The sequence below is a fragment of the Ambystoma mexicanum genome, chromosome 3q (assembly GCF_040938575.1).
Source record: "Ambystoma mexicanum isolate Mex_15411 chromosome 3q, UKY_AmexF1_1, whole genome shotgun sequence".
Lineage (NCBI taxonomy): Eukaryota > Metazoa > Chordata > Amphibia > Caudata > Ambystomatidae > Ambystoma > Ambystoma mexicanum.
In genome coordinates, this window is record NC_090926.1 from 916241628 (window position 1) to 916264499 (window position 22872).

General features: G+C 48.8%; 1 protein-coding gene across 3 annotated transcripts in view; it reads left to right on the top strand.

Moving 5' to 3' along the window:
* The window catches only part of ARSG (arylsulfatase G), a 2321949-nt gene that overhangs the window by 863629 nt on the left and 1435448 nt on the right, over positions 1-22872 (top strand). For all 3 annotated transcript variants that reach the window (XM_069655066.1, XM_069655065.1, XM_069655064.1), the window contains one exon: positions 16709-16756. In XM_069655066.1, the coding sequence (XP_069511167.1) occupies positions 16709-16756 (48 nt within the window). The remainder of the gene's footprint in view (positions 1-16708; positions 16757-22872) is intronic.

Genomic DNA, 22872 nt, shown 5'->3' on the forward strand with positions numbered 1-22872 from the left:
TTGTTCCTTACTTGCCCCTCCTGATAACGGGGGCAATAGCTTTAATAAGTTAGCTTTGTCCATTTGTGCCCATGGGATATAGTTAGGTCTCCCTCCTCCTCTGTGTATTAATGGAAGCTGTAGCTTTCCTTTCTGTATAGCACCTGGACCCGATTTGGATGCTGATGTTTCTAGTGATGCCATGTTTCCCACTCTGTTCCTTAGTCGTCCCGACCACTCGTCGTCCAGTGTTCTCACTGAACATGTGCCATCCCCTCCTTCGCTCCCCCCTCCCACAGCCATGCTCAACCTGTCACTTTCTTCTAACTCGTCCCTTATGTCGCATAGTAGTTCCTCTCTATCCCCCATAGGCCTTTCATCATTGTCAGGATCTCCCTCACGTGTCTCTATTTCAATTATTCGGGTTGGTTCTTCCTCAATTCTGAACAGTATCTCACCTTTCTTCCACCCCTCTTCAGCTCTTCTTGTCTCGCCTGGCGCTCTAGACGTGCGCCCTGATCTAGTCGCATTAAGTGCTGTTTGTCCGCACATGTCTTTTATTCTTGAAAGCTCATCTTTTGCTATTGAGAGTCTTGACTGTAAATCATCTGTGAGTTTCTCTATGTCCCCCCTTTGTGTACTCGCCTGGCCTCGCTCCCTTGTACTTTCATATGGTGGGGGTGCAGTGGGCCGGTGGGGTGTAGTAGTTGTCGGGGAGGTACATACGTTGGATCACTGTATCCTTCTGCAGGTACAGGTTTTTTTAATATCGGATATAAGCTTATTACTTCTACTGGTGGCGCTACACTTGGCACTTCTTTGATATCTTTATGTATCATCAGTGGATTGTCTGTAGTGGATGGGAGATCAGGATTTGGTGCTGGCGCTTTAGGCGGTGGTACTTCTTCAAATAACCGCCAAAGATCTAATATTTCCCTCCTATTCTGCAGCTGCTTCCCTCGGTACTTCAAGAAAATGCATGTCATCACCATATCCAGAACGCTTTTGTCAAATGACCCTCCCTCTGGCCATATCTGGGGTAGCCCCTCTCCCTTCAACTCAGTTACCCATTGGTCGTGATATTTCTTAATCCGCTCCGCGTACCCTGGAAGACTTTTACAAATATGTGATAAGGGTGTTTCAGCCCCCATTTCTGTGTGCCCTCCTAGTGCTTATGTGTCTCTGTGTCTCTGCAACTCCAATGTGATTGTAGTATCAATATTATTTTTCGTGTTCTACTTCACATTCAATGTTATGCTCGGTTGGGCTTTCCCTCCCTTGGCTGCACAATACAAAACTGGCTGTACAAAATGTCTACTTTGTTTTCTTTGGGGGACACATACAAGAGCAACACATCATTTATTTTGACAATAGCAACCCGGAAATTAAAAAGTACCCACTCACGTCACTGTATCACCGTTGCCTTCAAAAAAAAAAGTTTCATCCGGTCACACTTACCATGACCATTTGACAATTATGCATTTATAGCCGTTTTACACATTCGCAACCTCAAATTGTCCCCTGACACATACGAGGTGCACACACCTCTTGGTAACACTCAGTACACCATTCACGCTGCCCTCCCTTTCCTCCCTAGCCTGCTGTCCCTGTCTGTCTTACTTAGATAGATGAATGCGCATATGCATATGTTTATATGTTTTAACCTGCTCTCCCCCTCCTAGTAGGCCCCCTTTTCTCTTACGTTCTTCCCAAGTTCGTGCTAATCTTGGTTTTTATTCTCCCCCTACCCTTAAAGAAAAAGAAAAGAAAGAAGTAGTAGCGATCACTAATATATTCTCAGTGTCCCCTTTTGCTGAACACTTTTATCTTATATTTCACTTCGTCATATATTCCCAGCACTAGTCAATATAGCACTATGCGGCGCCGCCTTCCACCCCCTTTCGGAGCTAGGTTCCCGTCACTTCTATCTCTTATTCACCTCGTAATCCTAATGGCCATATGCAAAGAAAAAGAAAGGAAATTTTAGAATGATATTTAGTATATCTTCGTACCCCCTCTTCGTTCCCAGTCCTACACTTCTTTCCCCGCTCTCTTTACGATCGCTCACACTCAGTACTCACGTGCCCGTCTTGAACCGATAGTCTCCGAAACTGGGTCCGTCCAGGCAGTGTCGCCGTCAGCTCAACAGTCAGCCCCGACTCCGGCGAGCGGTACTCAAAGGGGATTTTTCAACCGGGATCCCGTACCCTTTCTCTAATGAGTGCGCACTTCTTAGTGTACCGGTCGCCGTTGGCGGGCAGCCTCCCGGAGCCGGCTCACCGTGCGTATCCCTTTTCGACCGGAGATTCTCGTGCCAAAAGGGGACGGTTATAACGAGTTTAGGAAGAAATAATATCACGCTATCGGGGTCACCACTGAAGGCAAGCGTCCCCAAACAGCACGATCCTCCCCGCAATGAGAGACAATGAAGGACTCTCCCAAGATGGGAATAAGGCCAAGACAGAGTGCGGGTGAGCGTAAATGGGAGTTTATCAATCAGAATAGGGCATGCAAAGAACTCTGCAAACTGCGAGAGCGCTCTGTCTGACAATAGCAAAGACAGGCGTATATATTTACAAAAAACATCATAAGAACCTACATACTATAGGGGGCACAAGTTCAAGGGGATTGGGTGGCGACGACTAACTATAGGTGCTGCTGTGATGTGGTTGGCTTTGGCTGGAAGACGTCACTGGTCAGCCTCGTGGGTTGGGCTGGGCCTGGCAGGGTGGCGGAGTTCATCCGGCTGGTGTTGTCGTGCCATCGCGGCCAATGTCAGAGATGAATGTCCTTTCCTGACTTATTTGCCCTAGGCCATGCACACCGCAGTCATTCACTCGTTTCAGTATTATCTTCTTTAGTAAATCTTCCAATAGGTTATACTACAGGTTAATGCAACACAGGAGGAATGTACCTTGTAAGGGGTCTGGAGGTAATACGTCAGGACATGGTTACCAGTGTCCTGTTGACCTGGGCCATAGGTCGAGGGGCTAAGCTTCAGGGCCTGGGACGGGCGGTACATGTCTTACTGCCTTGTTAGAAGTTGTAATGTATGTTTCGCTGTGTGTTGTCAAAGTGTTGGGTGTCCTGATTGCACAGGGCCATAAGTCTAGGATGGTCCGGTGGGTTGCGAGGTTTACGAGGGGGCGCGTGTGTTCAGGCAGAGGTTTACTGCTGCGCTGTAAAAAATGCAGGTGGCGGGTGGCGGCCTTGGGTGCTACAGAGGGGGTTTACAAGTCTTTGAAGCGGCTCCAGTCTGGTTGGGGGAGGTAAAGCAGCGCGGCGCGGTCTCTGCTTCTCATGCCTTGGCAGCCTTCGCAGGGTGGGAGGGGAAATGGCCTTGCACGTATTTCACAAAGGTATCTCCCTCGTGTGTTGCCGATTTAGGTAAAAACATCACAAACATTTGAACACTCTATAATACTTATTGTAAGCAATACAAAACATGCATTTCAAGCTTTGCTGGATGTGTCTCGATTATACCCAGTCTGAGCGCCTTATTCATACATTATATTTTAATAAGTACAGCATTTACTTATATGCAATAAGTGAGGTAGAATTAGGATTGGTGGAGAACATAGAAAGTAACCCGCCACTATTCGTGGCGGCGGTGGTACATATGGGGCCTGGACATGCACACATGACAAGCCTTCTCGTGCATCCTTCACATGGGCCCTCAGTGTGGTTACATTCATCTTTCGTGTGTCCTCTAGCAGCATTAGTTCAGTTATGGCGCGAGCCCATGGGGTGTAAGTTTCCCAGTGACACTCGTAACAAATAGATTCCTGGTGCGTTTCTTTATCATTAGCACTCAACTGAAATGGGGTGGGCTCGCCATTACTTATATCATGGAAGCATATTTTTTCATATTTTATACATTTTACAGGTTCTTGTAATATACGGCATTATGTGGAAGGAAGCATATTTTGTGAGTGGTTTTAACATTAATGTATGGAGATTGTCTGCCACCTGATGTCTTATTTTACTGTTCTTTTCATGGCCCAGGCCTGCTGGCCGGGTCATGCTGGGAGCGATGATACACTGCGGGAGGTGAACTGTTACAATGTTAGTGTATTACGCTAGCTCATGTCCGTCTTGTTCGTGGGAACGTGCTCGCAGCGGATCTGCCAGGGTGCTGCGGCAACAAGGATAATCTGAAACCCTCCAAGGGTGGGGGCCGCACTACAGTGTGCTGAGCTCACACCATCTTTACTAGACAAAATGGTTTCTGGGCCTAGCTGAATTTTAATACATGTGGGCAATTAATACGTGCGGGCAATGTCTCCAGTGGGTGAACCCTCCACCACCTGGGCCCGGGTGGCATGAGGGGACGCCCAAAGGACCCATAGTCCTCACCTGGGGAGAAAGCGTAGGCGAGGGGGGTCTTCTTGGACCAGTCCTCCCCTACAGTGCTACCGTCACCCCAGAGTTTTCACTCATAAGTGTCCTCTATATCCTCTACCATTTTCCACAAATCTAGTAGATATTTCCTTTTCTGAAGTTTTTACCTTTATAGTTAGCAGCTAAAAACATGCAAATGTGTTCCAATATCCCCCTGTCATTCGTTCCCTGCTCTGGCCATGGACTGGACATCCACCCCTTGTCTCTGCCACCCACTGCTTTTGGTACTTCTCTATCTTATCTTTATACAACGGCAAGGCACTGTACATATACTCCAATGGAGACATTATCCCGATGCTGATAATCGTTATATTCAAGAACCTCTTAAGTTATATACCACACACAATTGGTCATAAGTGTTACTACCAGCCCTCCGTTCCCGCTCCCCAGTTGCTTGCTATACACACACACCTCCACACCCAACCACACTCTTGCACTCCTCGCCGCATACTATACCCACGGGCCCTTCCTCGCCCTCCACCTAGTACATAATATTTAATATATCTGAGCAAAAAACTAAAATAATAAACTAAAACAACAACCACTACTTCGTCTTATTCCCCCAGCCAATATATATTGGGCACAGGAATCCAAGCTCTCTAATTATATGGAGCCCTACTTTTTGTATCCTCTTATCAGAATAAAAAATATGGTGCCAACTTCACTCCTAGCTCAGAAAGGATCCCACACTTCTGTTTCTCTTCTCGTATCCTTATAACAATAATACTAAAATACAAAAACCACCATGTGGTCTTTTACACATACTTTCCACTCAATCACACAACACCTCCCCATCCTCTCTCCCTTCTTGGACATGCACCTTTATTCTTGTTGTTCCACCTTCCTCTTAATGTCAACCCCTCGTTGATGTGGCTTGCAAGAGGTGTAATTACATCTGCATGCTCACCCTTGCTTCTCAGTCACGCAGTGCCAATAATGGCCTGTGCCTTTCTAGGAGCGGTGCCTTGCTCCAAAAAGCAGATGGGAATTCTGTGAAAAGGGCTCCTGTACACCAATACGGGTTCCGTGCTTGAGACTGGCCACTGCAGGCGGGCACATCCCCTCCAGAGACGCAGCCTGGTAGCCTCCGCAGAAAACCTGGGATCACGGCAGGGCCACTAAAAATTTAGAGAAGCTCCTCAACGCTCACACCACAAAAAATACCACCCACTAGGAAAAAAGGCCCAGCACACCTCTTGCAAGGGAAACAGTTTTATTTCCAAAAAGACAAACCCACCAGCAAAAAACTCTCCTGCCACGGTGCGCTCTGATGAAATCAACATGGACGACTGCTTTTAAAGGTGAAAAGCATCACCGCTGATGTACATTATTATATAGGTTACAGATCCATGCAGCTGGTTGGTACGACCCTATACATTGGCGGCTTGCTCCATATGGGATGCCAAGTCATTGGTCCCAGCATGTCCTGTCCGTCTTTTCAACGTGGGGTTTTTCCTTGCACGTCATCGGGCATGCAACCCTTAATTGCCAATTAAGAAAAACAAATCATAGCAAGCCCCATCTGTGGCCTAATGTGCACCTGGTACTGCGGACATGGGCGCAGAGGATACTTTCCGGGTCACACTATCTTACAAACCCCAGCTCGATCCCAGGCGCGTCCGCGCCATTCCAAAAATGTCCACCTTGTGCTTAAATGTGTTCCTTTCCGTCCCTGGCACCTTGCAGCACAAATCACATGGGCCCAGGATATTCAATGTTCTTTCAGAGAAATGGGTGTTCTAACCGTTTTTTGGTCTGTGATCTTGGGTTTGCTGGTACTCTGGAATGCTAAGCTCTTGTGAGAGGGTCAATTGAACACTATATCTTAAGGTTTGGTTGGGGTAGGTTAGAGGCTTGTGCCCTCCTTCTCGTGGGAAAACTGTGCCTAGGGAGCTCTTGGCCACCTCATGGCCTTGCAGGGGGCATTCTTTCTGGGCTACACATGCTAAAAGTATGAGACAATGAGAGGTTTGAGTCCATGCGGATTTGGCCTTTCCGACCGCTGCCCAGTCTACAACCCGCTTCGACATTCCCACATGTATCTTTCTGTTCTGTGCCTTGGTCTACTGTCCTGACTGCAGTGCGGCACCAGGCCTCGATTTCAAGATGGCTACTACTTTCTAAGATAGCGCTTCAATCTGTAAAAGTAATCTGCACCATTATACTGTTTATTCTGTTTCGAGTGCGTTACAAATACCTCAAATCAAATCTACACCCAGTCACATAATGGCCTACCCATAGTGCAACTTCTATCAGAACCCATCTCCACCCTATAACCTCCACGAGCTTCTACACACACACACTCTTGGGCCTTTTCCGCATTCAGAACTTCTTGGGCGAGACTGGAACGATCGCCCCCACTTCTCAACAATACTATCAGTGATGCTGATGGCAGATTCAGTGCACATAGAATAATTCTGGGTTTCTAAGGTTATTCAACAGCTGTCTGTTGCTACTACTGTGTTTCCCGTCGGATTTGTGGCTTAGTTTCTTTTTCTTGGGCAAACATTTTTATTAATGTATACCACAGATGTTTGCTTTGTGGTGTGCTTATGCTTAGTTGCACTCCTATGTCCAGGGCTACGAGCGCGTCTTCAATTCTTGTCACTGACATCACTGACAAAAGCAAAACAAAAGAGGTGATGGTTGGAAGGTTTAGAATAAATCTTAACCTCTGGCATTGCTCTGGGCAACCCTCCAGACCATCGTTCTTCGCCTGCCAAGCCATTACAAAAGTGGAAAGACCATATGCAAATCAGGCTTGGTCCCACCCCTAAAAGGGTAGTCTAGCCCGAACTGCTAGGTCACATCCCTTCTGCACGAGACCACAAGCATTCCCAGACATGTTTCAGCCTTGTTGGGCATCATCAGTGAGGAGTAGCTTGGGTCTCTAGGCCCAGCAGGCACAGGACCCACGTCTGGCCATACCCCTTCCCACTCGGGGTGACAAAAGCAAAACAAAAGAGGTGGTGGTTGGAAGGTTTAGAATAAATCTTAACCTCTGCCATTGCTCTGGGCAACCCTCCAGACCATCGTTCTTCGCCTGCCAAGCCATTACAAAAGGGGAAAGACCATATGCAAATCAGGCTTGTTCCCACCCCCGAAGGGTTAGTCCAGCCCGAACTGCTAGGTCACATCCCTTCTGCACGAGACCACAAGCATCCCCAGACATGTTTCAGCCTTGTTGGGCATCATCAGTGAGTGAGGAGTGGCTTGGGTCTCTAGGCCCAGCAGGCACGGAACCCACGTCTGGGCATACCCGTCCCACTCGGGGTGACAAAAGCAAAACAAAAGAGGTGATGATTGGAAGGTTTAGAATAAATCTTAACCTCTGGCATTGCTCTGGGCAACCCTCCAGACCATCGTTCTTCTATGTGAGAGAGGGTATGCCCAGACGTGGCTCCCTTGCTCGCTGCGCCATAGGGAACCAAGCTGCACCTCACTGAGGAGGCCCAACAAGGCCGAAACATGTCTGGGGTTGCTTGTGTTTGCGTGCAGAGGGGACCTGGCCTAGCAGTTCGGGCTGGGCTGCTACCATTGGTGGCAGTACCAGACTGATTTGCATATGGCTGGACCCCTTTTGCAATGGCGCAGACGGGCTAAGAAACAGTGGTGTGGAAGGTTGCCCAGAGCAACGCCAGTGGTACAGATTTGTTCAAAACTTTCCACCCATCACTTTTGGGATCATTGACATCATCTCCTGAAAGGGGTGATGGTGAATTATGGCTTCCTTTTGCCTTTTCATCACTTTCACCAACATTAACACCTTCATTTGATGAAATTGCCTTGTGTGTTACCATAGTTAGACCTGTTTTCCAGTGCTTACGCCTTCTTCTCTTGTGACTGTCTCACCATCTAATGTTTCCTCAGCACTATACCACCAGCCAGAAGAGGCATCTTCTTTCCTCCTCAATTCAAGTTAGATGAGGCATTGGGTGCATGAGCACCTTCACCTTGATTGCTTATAGTCCTTTTCTACTGCTTACACCAGGTATACCAGATGGCCACTGCTGTGGTAGACTGCTTCTGAAGAGTGGCTTAGCTTGATACTAGATGGAGCCATCTTGCATGTTTTGACGGTCAATACTTGCTTGCTCAAGCTTGTTTTTTAAGTCCCATTAACATTTAGGCTTCTCAGGAAAATGATTCTTAATTTCTCTGTCTGCGCTGAATTGAAAGGATATAAATATGTATAAACTTTGAGTATGCAGAAGTTGGGTAGGTTGATCAGAATACAAATGTTTAGGAACATGTCCATATTGTAAATGTATTTATGTATGAATTACATATTCTTGCGTAGGAAGCTGGGTTGCTGGGTATGTATGGTTGGGTAAAACCCAAACAAGGCCAAATTGAGTGGCCAATCTCATTATAAAATGAGCTGTCTTGTTTCATTTTCTTCTTTTTGACTTTTGATAATTCCGCAGTATATAGCCATACCCATCTACCATCCATCTATGGTTTTTCTTTTACTACGTCCTTTTCAGTTCTCAAATTGTTACCATTAGTTAAAAACTACAGATAGTAGCAATAAATAGCAAAATAGTAATGCAAAATAAAATGAATGCTGACAGAATGCTATGATAAAGATTAGCAAAAGTAATAATATTCATGCAAAATATAAGTCACAGTAGCTAGAATTACTAGGGTTATACCACATCGACTCCCATTTAAATTGTTTTCTCTAGGTACACTATACACATGTTGGCTCGGGCCTGCCTCTCCCACCTCCCACTGTCTGCCCTTATGGCACTTATTGGTCTGTGCTTGCAGCACATGACCAGAAATTACCCTCTTCACAGGCCCTCCCAGGGCAGAGTTGCCCTGGCAGCCGGTTAAGGGCCAGAGGCAAAGGGCAGCTCCCATTCCCTGTTTGCCCCTGCACGCTCATGGACGCCGGACGGAGCAACCTACAGCTACAACCAGGTAAGGTGGTATGGGCGAGGAGTACAGCCATTTCTGTGCTCTGGTAAAATCCTGCCAGTCCTATATTACTACCACTGACTTTTAACATTATGCTGTCTTGCACTCTGCTCCTTTTTTTACTATTGTATTGCACTCAGATGAATTTTTCAGGTTAACCAATGTATTGCATCCAGAAGAACTGTGAAGGTCAGCCTGTGCATTGTGCTTAGTGCATTGTGCTTAGATAAACTTCAAAGGATAGTCCTCTACTGCTCCTGACGAATCTTGTAGGTTAGACCGTGCTTTACACTTGGAAAGATGGTAAAGCTAGCTTAGGGGTAGCACGCAACAGATCTAGGAGGATAGCAAGCACACCACGCTTAGATGAAATATGATGATAGCCAATGTGTTGCACTTGGAGGGTTTTGAGGAAAGCCAATGTGTTGCATTTTTACTAATAAAACTATAATTTAGCAGCATATTACCACCCATTACATAACTAGCCTGTCGCAAACCTCAGACATAATACACCGAACCTACTAACACTCTCCCATCTCTCGACAACACCCAACACACACCGAAAACACCTGCATACAACATACAAATGCCAATCCACCAAAATCATACTAGAACACAGTGAAAGTTTTTTCCAAACTGAAGCTACCAACAGCACATCTGATCTCTTGTGCTTGTTCCTCTCATCCCCACCAAGCTTTCCAACCCACCCTTTCGAGGGGATTGGGTCCTCCAACGCATTCCATATCTATGACAGGTAATCACCACAGCTGTGCTGCTTTGGAAAATCTTCGGAGTCTGCGTCCTGTGTTGACACGCTGTCCTCGAGGGTCTCTGTCGAGCCAAAGTCACTGCATGTTATAAGTAGGACGCACAACGCCCGTAGCCCCAGTTCCGTTTTTTGCGCAAATGTGTTCGCTTCGGAGATCTCGGCGCGCCTCGGTTCTTCTGAGTTGTTCTATCGGTTCTTCGAACCAGTTTGTTTGTGAAGATTTTCATGATGTCTTCGTCTTCTTCTACCCCGTGGCCAGATTTCAAGAAGTGTCGGGACTGCGGTTCCAAGATGTCGCTGACGAACCCGCACGACGCCTGCCTCTGGTGCCTCGGTGAGGACCACTCCACGGACGATTGTGACGATTGCCAGTCGTTAACTTCGAAGGCCTTGCAGGAGCATAAGAAGAAGCTTTCTGTCGGTAAGGTGTCCAAGCCCCGGAAGTCGAAATCCACTGGGCTTTCGACTGACGATTCAAGGGGCGACTCTCTGCATTGTCTGCGTAAGTCCAGGGGGTCTCGATCCCGGAGTGGGTCCCGCCATTCCTCTGCCTCTTCGAGGCACTCACGGAAGCGCTGTCATCGGTCGCCTCCCCCGTCCGAGGACTCCTCCCGTCGGTGGGTTGCTTGTCCCACCAAGCATTCCACTCCTGCCGAATGGGATTCTTTCTGTAAGGAGATGATGGCGATTTTTCAGTCGCAGGGCTCTGTTCCATCCGCGCCGTCAAAAGACGCCGGCAGGGAATGTGCTAGAGACACTGTTCGCACGCCTTCAGGCTTGAGCGGTTGTCGCGATCACCGTGAACCTTCAAGGTCCCGGTCGGACAAGGTGGATCGCTCTAGCCATGCCCGCTCCAGGTCCCAATCCTCGACGCAATCGAGACCGTCAGAGTCTGGGAGGTCTTCGAAGAAGACGTCCACGCCTTTGGCGCCGAGACCGTTGAAGGACTCTCTCAAGGCTCCGCCTCCGAGGAAGCCATCGACGCCATCGGCGCCGAGGCTGTCAAAGGACACGCTCGGGGCTCCGCCCTTGAGGCCTGTGTTGGAGCCATCGGCGCCACACTCGACGTGGACGCCGATTCCGTCAACGCCTTTCGAGGAGGATTTCGCCCCGAGCCATCGGCGCCACACTCGACGTGGACGCCGATTCCGTCAACGCCTTTCGAGGAGGATTTCGCCCCGAGGCAGGCTCTGGCCAAGTCCAAACACGTGCCCTCATCCAGGGATTTATTCCAGCCTCTTGACTATATTTCTGCGGTGGATGAAGGGTCTGATGATGGTTTGGTTCCTGAGGAGATTCCTGATGATCTATGATCTGGTCATAGCCAGTTAGAAGACCTGCGTCAGTCTTTGCATGACGCCAGTGGTCTGGACACCTCCCCGGAGGTTGAGTTTGGCAGGCCTGAGCCGGGTACGCATGCTGAATCCTCGTACCGCCGCCTCATGTCGAGAGTCACGGAATACTTGGAGTGGTCTGCGCCACCAGGAGATTTTCTGCAGGATGACCTGACAGACATCTTGGACCAAGGTCCAACAACTGACCCAGTACTGCCATTCCATATGGCCTTGCAAGGAAGGGTGGCTGCGGCTTGGCTGCTCCGGAGAGTCTCCCGGCAGTGGGCAAGTCCTTGCCGAAAAAATACCGTCCTGCCAGTAGCGACCCCAGCTACTTGACTACGCACCCCACTCCGGAGAGTTTGGTGGTGCAGGCGGCTAAGGCCCCGACAAAACCGGCGTCGTATCCTACCATCCCTCCTGATAGGGACAACAAACAATTTGATGGCTGGGCGAAGAAAGTGTTTTCTTCAGGGGGTATGGCTTTACAGGCAGCCAACTCCGTGTGTGCCTTAGCACGTTTTACTCATACTCTGTGGAATTCTCTCTTTGGCGGCTGAACATATTCCCGAAAGGGAGGAACGGGATGGCTTGCTTGCTCTTGTTCAGGATGGCAAGGATGCCATGTGTGAATCCATGCAGTTGGGTCTGGACGTGGCAGATTATGTCATCCGGTCCATGGCGGCGAGCACCGTAATATGCAGAATTGTGTGGTTGCGGAAGTCGGAGTTTGCTACTGATGTGCAGGCCTGGCTTCTCAACATTCCTTTGATGGAGAACATCTTTTTGGCAGCAAGGCTGACGAGAGCCTTGAGAGGTTGCAGACCACCAAAGCTGCAGCGAAGTCGTTGAGCGCTGCAGTTCGCCAACCTCTGCCTTTTCGTCATAGGGGACAGCAATGGAGGGGAGGTTCCTTTTAGTACTACTCTTCCTTTGGTAGATCGAGAGGGGCTGCAAGTCAAAGGGGCCACCGTAGGAGTGCCAGAGGTGGAAAACGAGGTGCTCAAGGTGCCAGAGCCGCTCAGGCAGTTGCCTCTTAACCCTCAGGCACTGCCGCAGCCACTTCAGCTCAGTCATGAGGCCCATGGTTCACCGGTTGGGGGAAGGCTGGCGCAGCATCTTGTAGAATGGCGTGCCATTACTTCAGATGTGTGGGTTCTGGAGATCATAGCCCACGGCTACTGTCTTCCTTTCCGGCAGAGGCCTCATGACAATCCACCAGGGAATCTCTCTTTGATCAAGATTGATCTCCCTGCTGGAGAAAGGCGCCATAGAACTGGTGCCTCTAGCGGAGAGGAACAAGGCATGGTATTCCCCTTATTTTTTGATTTCGAAGAAAGACGGGGGTTGAGACCCATCATGGACTTGCGTGGTTTGAACAAGGTCTTCAGGAAGGACAAGTTCAAGATGGTTACTCTCTCTCAAGTCCTCCAGGCCCTTCAACTTCAGGGCTGGTTGGTGTCTCTCGACCTCAAGGACGCTTACTTTCATGTGCCGATCCAAGTACCTGAGGTTCGCGGTTGGCGACTCGTACTTTCAGTTTCGGGTCCTGCCGTTCGGATTGACCTCCACCCCGAGGGTATTCAACAAGCTCATGGTGGTGGTGGCAGCGCATCTCAGGAAAGGGGGGATTCACGTCTACCCCTACCTGGACGATTGGTTGATCAGGGCGCGCTCTCCCGAGCAAGTCATGGATCATCTGTCCCTCACCTGGCACTCCCTTCACAAACTGGGCTTCTCCCTCAACTTAAAGAAGTCCCACTTGACGCCAACTCAGCGGCTCCAGTACATCGGAGCAGTGCTCGACACGTCCCTGGGGCAGTGTTTCCCTCCCCAGGTGAGGGCTCATCACATTCTGCAGATGGTGCACAAGTTTCAACATGCCCAGAGTCACCCGGCGTTCGAGTTCTTGAGGTTGCTCGGCCTCATGGCATCCTGCATTCTTCTGGTGCCAGATGCCAGGTTGCAGATGAGATCTCTGCAATGGGCCCTCAAGATGCAGTGGTCACAGTCCTCCGGCAGGATGTCGGACCCCGTTCAGGTGCCGCCCTCGGTCGCCCAGGACCTTCTGTGGTGGGCCGTCGAAGGCAATCTGATGAAGGGGGCTCCGTTTTGGCTACCCAGGCCGGAGATGACGATCGTGACGGACGCATCCCTCACGGGATGGGGAGCTCATGCCAACGAGTTGACAGTCAGCTGTCGTTGGTCTCCAGCGGAGTCCAGACTCCATATCAATCTGTTGGAGCTGAGGGCCGTCAGGCTTGCCCTGAAGGCTTTTCTGCCGACTGTACGAGGGAAGAATGTCCTGATTCTGACGGACAACACAGTGGCCATGCACTAGCTCAACAAAAAGGTGAGCAGGGTCACTTCCTCTGTGCAGGGAGGCGATGCAGCTCTGATTCTGGGCCATCCAGCAGGAAATTTCGATCTCGGCAGTTCATCTGGCCGGAGACGAAAACGAGACGGCGGACGCTGCGAGCAGGCAGAGCGCGCTCTCTCACGAATGGGAGCTGGCTCAGGAGATTCTCCTGGAGATCTTTGCCCTTTGTTGGACCCCACAAGTGGATCTCTTCACCTCCAGTGTCAACCGGAAGTGCGAAAGGTTTTGCTTGCGGGAATTTCCTCCAAGAGGAGCCTTAGGGGACACGTTCGTGGTGGAGTGGTCCTTCCCACTGCTGTACGAGTTTCCTCCAGTCCCCGTCATCCCGCAAGTGCTGTGGAGGTTACGAAGGTTTGTTTCCCGGATGATCCTCATTGCTCCGGCATGGGCCCGGAGAACGTGGTACCTGGACCTTCTCGACTTGTCCATCTGCCCTCCACGCCGCCTTCCCTACCAAGACGATCTGCTCTCACGGGAGGGGGGTCTGGTTCTCCATCCAGAGGTCAGATCCCTCAACCTTCACACTTGGCTTCTGAAAGGTTGAGGTATAAGGATTGGGACCTCCCTGAAGACGTGATGGAGGTGTTGCTTTCGGCCAGACGGCCTGCAACAAAGTCCCTGTACCGTTGCTGTTGGAGAAAGATCTGCGACTGGTGCAGGGTTAAGAATGTGGATCCTTTTTCATGTGACATTCCTGTGGTTCTGTCTTTTTTGCTTTCTTTAGCCCACAAGGACCTGCAAGCGGGTAACATTAAAGGTTACCTGGAGGCGCTGTCCATATTTAAGCGCTCGTCTGAGGAGTGTTCTTATTTCAAAATTCCTTTAATTTCTCAGTTCCTGAAAGGGCTCACTATGTGTTTCCACCGTCACCTTTCCAGGTGCCCGGTTGGGATTTGAACCTTGTTCTAAAATTCCTTATGGGTGCTCCATTTGAGCCTTCACATTCTTGTCCTTTGAGACTGTTAACCCTTAAAACTGTATTTTTAGTTGCGGTTACTTCCGCTCGCAGAGTGAGTGAGTTGCAGGCACTTTCTGTTAAGCCACCCTTCACAGTGTTTCATAAGGACAGGGTTGTCCTTAGGGTACGTCCTTCCTTTCTTCCGAAAGTGGTGTCGGAATTTCATTTAAGCCAGAAGGTCATTCTTCCGGCATTTTATCGTCCTCCGCATCCTGGTAAGGAAGAGGAGAGGCTCCATAGGTTGGATCCTAGGAGAGCTTTAAGTTTCTACATTTCACGCATGTCCCGGGTCAGAGTGGACGATCAGCGCTTCATAGGTTATGCTGGAAGGCGTTTGGGACAAGCTGTTACTAAGAAGACTTTGTCTAGATGGATTATCTTGACAATTTCTGAATGTTACCGCTTGGCAGGTAAAGACCCTCCGGTAGGCTTACGGGCCCATTCTACTAGGGGTATGGCTGCCTTTACTGCCCTGCAGAGGGGTGTTCCTATTCGTAAAATCTGGAACGCAGCCACATGGGCTTCAGTCCATACTTTTGTAAGACACTACTCCCTAGATTCTATCCATGGGCAGGATCTGGCCTTTAGCAAGGCGGTCCTTCACTCTGCAATTTAATTGGGCATTCTAAATTTCTATATTCTAAATTCTTTTCCCTCCTCCAAACGTTGGTACTGCTTTGTGAATCTGTCATAGATATGGAATACACCGGAGGACCCAATCCCCTTGAAGAACAAGTTACTTTCTTACCTGGTAACGTTCTTTGGACGGGATGGTCAGACGACGTATTCCATATCGCTCCCTCCCTACCTGCCCTGCTGCAGAATTTCTTATGCGATTGCAGCTTACATTTCCACAAGGCTTTCTGTGGTCATACTGGCAGAAGATTGGTGCCACACGTTCTGGGAAAAAACTACAACTGAGGCTACGGGCGTCGTGCGTCCTACTTATAACATCCAGTGACGTCGGCTTGACCGAGGCCCTCGAGGACAGCGTATAGACGTCATTGACGCAGGACACAGACGCCGAAAATGTTCCAAATCAGCACAGCTGTGGTGATTACATGTCATAGATATGGAATACGTCGTCGGACCATCCCATCGAAAGAACGTTACCAGGTAAGAAAGTAACTGGAGACCATGAAAAATTGATGTGTTGCACGATACAAGTTCCAATAACATAGCATACTAATACGAATTCTATAATTTGAAAGAGGTCTAGAATGGTAATTTAAATGTTCAAAAAAATCAAATGTTACCAGATGGGCGACTTCCAGGACATCCACGGCTTATCAGATGAATCGTCTACTTTTTAAAATAATACTTCTTTCAGTAGGCATTCCTCCTGGAATGATTGTTAGACATTGTTTTAAAACTACCACAGCTTAATTTGCTTCTCAGGATCGAGCACAAGTCGATGTCGTTTTTATGGAAGCATCTTGAGCGTTCCATCATGCTTTTTTTCTATGTGTTTGCACTGAAAACAAGCAGCAGCATAAATGCTGTAAACAGTTGAGATAGGCAATTGTCACAAAAGTTTCCCTTGGTCTGCGTTGGATAGTTTTGCTGACATCTTTCAGTTAAGTCTTCTCTGCTTTCTTATATTCCTGCAAGTACTGCAACAAACCACGTTCCGTGGCCAGTCTGAAAAATCCTTTAGGTCATTGAGTGTTGGAATTGAGGGTTGAGCAGTAAGGCGGGGGGGTGTCAAACCGTGGGAAGCATGCATAGGAGGGGCATACATGCCTGTAGCCTCATTGCATGTTGGCGGACAATTTAGAGGTTGCTAAATGGGGTAACTCGGTTTTCATTTGAATGCATTTTAGTGTGTCATCTACTTTAGTTTGATACATACTCGCTTGCTTTTGTTCCTGCCATTTTACTGTTTTCATACACAAATTATTCTTTTATTGCACTTAATCTGAATTTGTAACTGATTTTATGTTGTAACTTGTTTTTTTTTACAGGCAAATGGCATCTTGGCCACAATGGTTATTTTCATCCCATCTTCCGTGGTAAGCATTAATTTCTTTTAGCATTGTTTGTCCCGCTCTGACTCAGAGGGATTGGGTGGACTTTCCAAACTTAATTTGCTCTCTCAGGTGTCACGTTTCTTTAAGCGTTGCCGGTGACAGGCATGTTTTTTTAAAACTTATGTAAACTCTAAAATGGCATTTATTTATTTATTTGTTGTTCGCTTGTAAGGCTCTTATACAGACATGGAATGAGACACATTAAAATACATAAACATATTAAATACAGTGGAGGGGAAAACAAGGACAGACCTACTATGCCTTGAGAGTATTCAGAAAGTGCAAGTGCAGAAGGGAGGGGGTATTGGGGGTAGCTGCTGGGATGCCCGTGCTCGTGGGTGAGCAACAGATGAAGTTCAAGGTATGGTAAGTGCGAGCCTCCAGGACGGAGGGTGTGCCGAGGCAAGTGATGAGTATAGACAGAAGCTGGGGGGTGGTTCAATGTGGGAGGTCAGGGCAACAAGGATGTATAAGGGCCCTGGACACCAATCAAAGCAACTGTGAGAATTAGCAGAGGAGAGAAGGGCGAAGGGGGAGGTAAAGAGGAAAGTCTTGAGGAGCTTCTGCAATTTAAGAAAATCCTGCTCAAGAAGCAGAGGGAGTTGGAGGCTGTACCATAGAAGGTAGCCAGCTGAGATAAACGATCGACCTCCTGCCCTCTGTTTAGCGAAACGTGCTACACACAAAGTTGGTGCCAGCGGAACGCAGAGGTCCAGAGGGAGAATATTTAGTAAGAGAGATTTGCAGATAGTGTAGTCCGTGGCCCCAGACACGCTTGTGGATAATACAGAGGGATTTGAATTTAATCCTTGAAGCAACCGGGAGCCAGTGAAGACTTTTAAGGGCAGGAGAGATGTGGTCCCTGGGCTTGAGGCCAAGGACAAGTCTTGCTGCCCTATTCTGGATTAGCTGGAGGGGTTGCAGAGTGGAAGAAGGTAGATTCAGGAGGAGGCTATTGCAAACATCAATCCTAGAGAGAACCAGAGCTCGGGTAACATTGAGCTTCTGGGGGGGGAAGTGAGAAAAGGTAGAATTCCTTTGAGAAGGAAGAGCTGAATGTGGGACTTCTTGGCAATGTCCTGAGTGGGAGAGAGGAAGTAGAAAGAAGAGTCCAAGATGACTCCAAGGTTTCAAGACGGAGCATGGTCGGAGATGTTAATCTTTTTCAGCCTGAGTCTAGTGTATATCGTATGCTTTGTTTCTCTACATCCGCGATATGAAGACATCTTTCGCACTAAGTAAGGTCTAAACACGCTCGCTTTCATTCAGTGCCAGCATTGGAGAAAGGCATATATATGCTGGAGTTTATTCCGTAGGCTGTGCCTCTGCTGTACTGTACCAAGTCTCGTTTCACCATGCTTTAAAATTGACCCACTGTACCACCAGTACAGGGAGCGAACAGCAGACAGGGTAAACGTGTTCTCTGCACCCACCTCATCTCCAGGTGGAGACAACACCCACTTTTTGCAGTTTTTCAGGGCGTAGGCTTAGATCCTGAGACAAGCTGAGGTAGACGCATAGCCTAAACTTGAAATAACCAAGGTAACAGTACTAACTTTATGGGGGTTTGCCAGGTATGGAAAAACACTTCATAATAAAAAAATATGAAAATGATGGGCTTTCATCATTGCAGCTGACTGGCCATATTCATAGAGAAGTCATACATTCACACCATCGTAATTGGAACACGCCTGTCACTTCACCGACAAGCAAAGGATTGTGGAAGTGACATCACGTGCTTGAGGACATCACTGGGCCTTTAACCTGGTGGTATCGTAGCAAGTGACATCACTGATGTAATGAGAAATATGCGTGTGATTAATACAATAACAAAAACATACTAAATCTGAAAAAGGGCTATTTTAGGTATCAGCACTATATTAACTAGTGTGACTTCATTTGTGAAGGGTGCAGCAAAGCTATACCCGAGTCTTAATTAACAGGGCTATCATAGGCAGAGGCAGTGATGTCCATGTATGGTTACTACTAACTTATGTCATATTTTGTCACGCGTGCTTGCTAGCCACAATTGCTAAATAAAGCCTCACATACCCATGATTTACCAAAATATAGACAATGCAGACTTAAATACCCAGGCACTGCAGTCCTATTTCAAACAGAGCTGTCTTATACAAGATACAGCCTGACAAGTGAAAGTGCTGTCATTGCATGCCCAGTGCAGCCCCAAATGCCCAAGTAATGCCATTGTATGCCAGCTATAGCTTCACTGGCCAGGTCCACTAAAGTTCAAGCTTCAATTTTATTTCAGATATTCCCACCATAAAACCTTTAATCCGCTTAAAACAATGACATATACTACTACAATGTCTCATCCCCTTTTCTCCATACCGATGGGAGTGGTTCCAAAGGAACATGACTGCAGCCTTTTTGCTCCTCACAAAATGACTTACCCCATTAAATTTGAAGCATGCAAGGGTGTGCATAGTTATGACTGCCCACATTGACCCCGCCCACTGGTCTTACCCGTCAGTCCATTTTACCGCTCAGTAGGACTGATTACCTTTCAGTGTGGCACACATTATTTTAGTCGCTCAGAGCTTCCCCAAGCATTTTGTCATTTAATTCAGTGTAGCTCTGATTTCCCATCCCCTCACCGCCATATAGTCAGTTTATGGGCCCTGTCATGAGGATCGGCATGAATCCTGCCTCGAAGCGCAACACCTGGTATGACTCCGACTTAGCCTCTCTGAAACGCAAGTGCATAGTTGCTGTGCGGAAGTGGCAGGCTTCAAGCACATCCACCGACAGACTGGCCTGCCGCCTGCTTCAAAGGCAGTCAAGACTCTCCATCTGTTTGAAGAAGGCAGCCTATATCCAAGCCTGAATCTCTGGGGCCACTAACAACACGGCTGAACTGTTCAAAATCTGCTTGGAACTCGCCATTCCTACTGCAGGCTTCACTTCTCCTCTACCATCCCTGACCCTCTACACTGGCCTCCCACTTCACAACCAAAACTCAGGACATTCTGTCCTCTCTCTTGTCTACTACCTTCCCTCCTCTCACCTGCTCTCAGGCCTCCCTTGGCCCCCTCACCCCTTCCCTTAAACTCTCCTCTTTCTCACCCATAGCACCGGATGAGGTCCCTAATCAAGTCCTCTCTATGAAAGTCTCCGCCGAACAGGTGCTCCTCTGCTCCTCCAGAACTATCAAGGACAACATTGCCTCCCTTGCGCCAGCTTTGGCTGATTTGTGCAATAACTTCTTTGCCACTGGCTCCTTCCCGCCACCCCTTGTGCACCCTGTCCTAAAAAAACCTTCTGATGACCCCTCCTGCCCGGCTAACTATTGCCCTATCTCCATTACCCCGTTTCTGGGCAAACTCTTGGAGAAGCTGGTCATCTTTCAACTGATCCACCACACTGGATCTGTTGGTTCTTTTTACGACCACCAGTCTGGCTTCAGAGTAGCCAGAGGCACGAAAACTGCTCTCCTGAACACCTGTGAAGACTTGTTCTCAAATCTCAATTCCAACTCTTCTCCCATTCTCCTCCTTCTGGATTGCTCCTCTGCCTTTGATACAGTCAATCATGCACCCTTATAAATGGGCTCTGTGATACCCTTGGCATCACGAACCTGGCACTGGACTGGTTGTCCTCCTTCCTCTCTGACCGTCCTTCCCCGGTTCAACTAGCCTTTTTCTCTCCTCCATCACACTCCACCTGCAGTGTTCCTCAGGGCACTATCCTCTCCAACATCTACCATGGCCCACTGGCCCACTTGATCTCTGCCTTCTCTCCCCACTTGCAGTTTAATGCAGACGACATGCATCTCTCCTTCAAGCTTCCCTCTACTGCCTCCTCATCCTCCCTCATTCCTTACTTCCTCCTCATCCTCCATCACTCCCTCATTCCTTCCCTCATGTTTGGCTGCCATTCAGGAATGATGCGCTGCTAACGATCTCTGCCTTGATGCCAGTAAGACTGAAATCCTTCTCATCGGGACCCCAGCTCTCTCCTTCCCTCCTACTCTCTTGCCTCCCTCCATGGGTCCCCTCCCTCCCACCCTCTTGTAAGGCAAAAAATCTTGGTGGTATCTTCGACTCCTTTCTTTCCTTCTCTCCTCAAATCTCGGACCTTGACAAGAAGGCCCACTTTCAGCTGCATCTCATCAGAGGCATTCTCCCTTTTCTCACCTTCCGCCGGAAACTCAATGTCTCGAGAGCTCCGGACCTCTCTATGCTGGACTGCTGCAACAGTCTCTCCCTCAATCTGCCTTTATCCTCCCTTTGCCCCCTTCAACTAATCCAGAATAGGACTGAAAGACTTAACCTTGGCCTGATGCCCATGGGCTGCATCTCTCCAGCCCTAAAATCTATACACTGGCTCCGGGTTGCTGCAATGATCAAGTTAAAGACCCGCTGTATCATCCACAAAGCTTTCTGGGGACTGCGACCCTGCTACACCGAACTCTCTCTCGGTAAATACCTCCCTGATTGAGCTCTTCGGTCTTCTAGCTCCAACTCACTGCAGATCAGGTGTTTTTCCAAGCAGAGAGTGGGGGGGAAGATCTCTCTTCCATAAGAGCCTCCCTCTGAAATGGCTTCCCTATCTCTCTCAGGCTTGAGCCGGATCTCCTTAAATTCCAGATGTTTCTCAAGACCCTCCTTTTCTCTAATTCCTTCCCTCTCCTCCTTCACCTCACCTGCTAATGCCCCCTTCTGTTGCTTGACTGGCTGCCTGATCCCTTCTGAGCCCTACAGGGCACCAGGCCTCCCTCAACCAGCCTACCCCAACACTTCCGTCTCCCCTGACCGCTCCCCCCCACCCTCTACCTGCACTGCCCTCCAGGACCCCCTTTCCCTGGCCTGATGGGGCCTGCATCCCTACGGAGCCCGGTCCAGCCCTGTCCTTGCACTTAGCATGTGGACTTTCACTCCCTGCACTACCTGCTTTCCCTAGCTTTTGCCCACCTGGCCTCTCAACACTCAGGGGCCCTCTCCCGCCTCCACCTGCACTTCTTACTGCACTTGCACGTTCCGAATGACACACGGCCTAGTAGGACCATTTTTGTTATTTTCTTCCATGTTCCACCTCACCTCCTTTTCTGTCTTGTGACGCCTTGAAAACCATTTGCTGTATGGGCACTTAATAAATACCCAATAAATAAAATGCCAGTGACAACTGGTTTTAGATTTTGTACCTCCTGAATCAGGAGCTTCCCTGCATCAGACACATACTGTCTTTGCCTGCAGTACCTATGCCGCAACACTGACTGGGTCACCTGTGCATTCTTCTCTGTTTTCAGTTTGCCCTGCTTCGATGCAGACTAAGTCAGAGGAAGGACCTGTTTGACACTTCTCCTCCTCGTTGTGTGAATAATTTTGTTCAATCACATCACTGGAGATATTCACCTGCAGTTTCAGTAAGTGTGCTTTTTTCAGGCTTCCCAGTGTGGTGACCTCATCTCTGTGGTTGCCATATCCGAGAGGGGTCCTTTGGATGCACCTAGATCGACCAGGGTGTCCCGAGCCCATGAAGCATTCTGCCAGCCTCAGCTGGGCCCATCACCAGACATAGTTCTGAGGGTGCTAGAATTTCCGGGGGGGAAACTGTCAGAGGGCCACCCGCGACTTCCATCGCTCCTATTATGGGACCAGTACCAAGGGTCCCCTGTGAACTACGTTTAGGGGCTCCAGGCTGGCAGGTACAGGCCCTTGTGTGCCCACCAATGCAGGCTGGATAAAGGAATACAAACTGACAAATGCAATGGAATTGGCACACAAGAAGTGTTGAGGCTTATCTAGGGAGCCCTTGCACAAAATTCCGACAAGACTTTTGGCTGATAATGTTTCCGTACAATGCAGATCTGGGATCAGCAGCTAGCACGTCCCCAGGTGCCGCTGCTGCCAAAAACACCAAACAGATCCTTCCTACCTTGATCTGGCTAGCAGTCTACCCAGTGATGGCATCTTAACCGACCTGTTCCTATGCTCCCACACCATCCTGGACCACACAACACAGGCAACCACATTGGGTTCCAGCCATTACATCGTGGATTGCTATTTCACCGGCTATGCCAGCAACATGGAACCCTACAGCAATAGCTTCCTCCTTTCAGACAGGCCAATGCAGAAGCT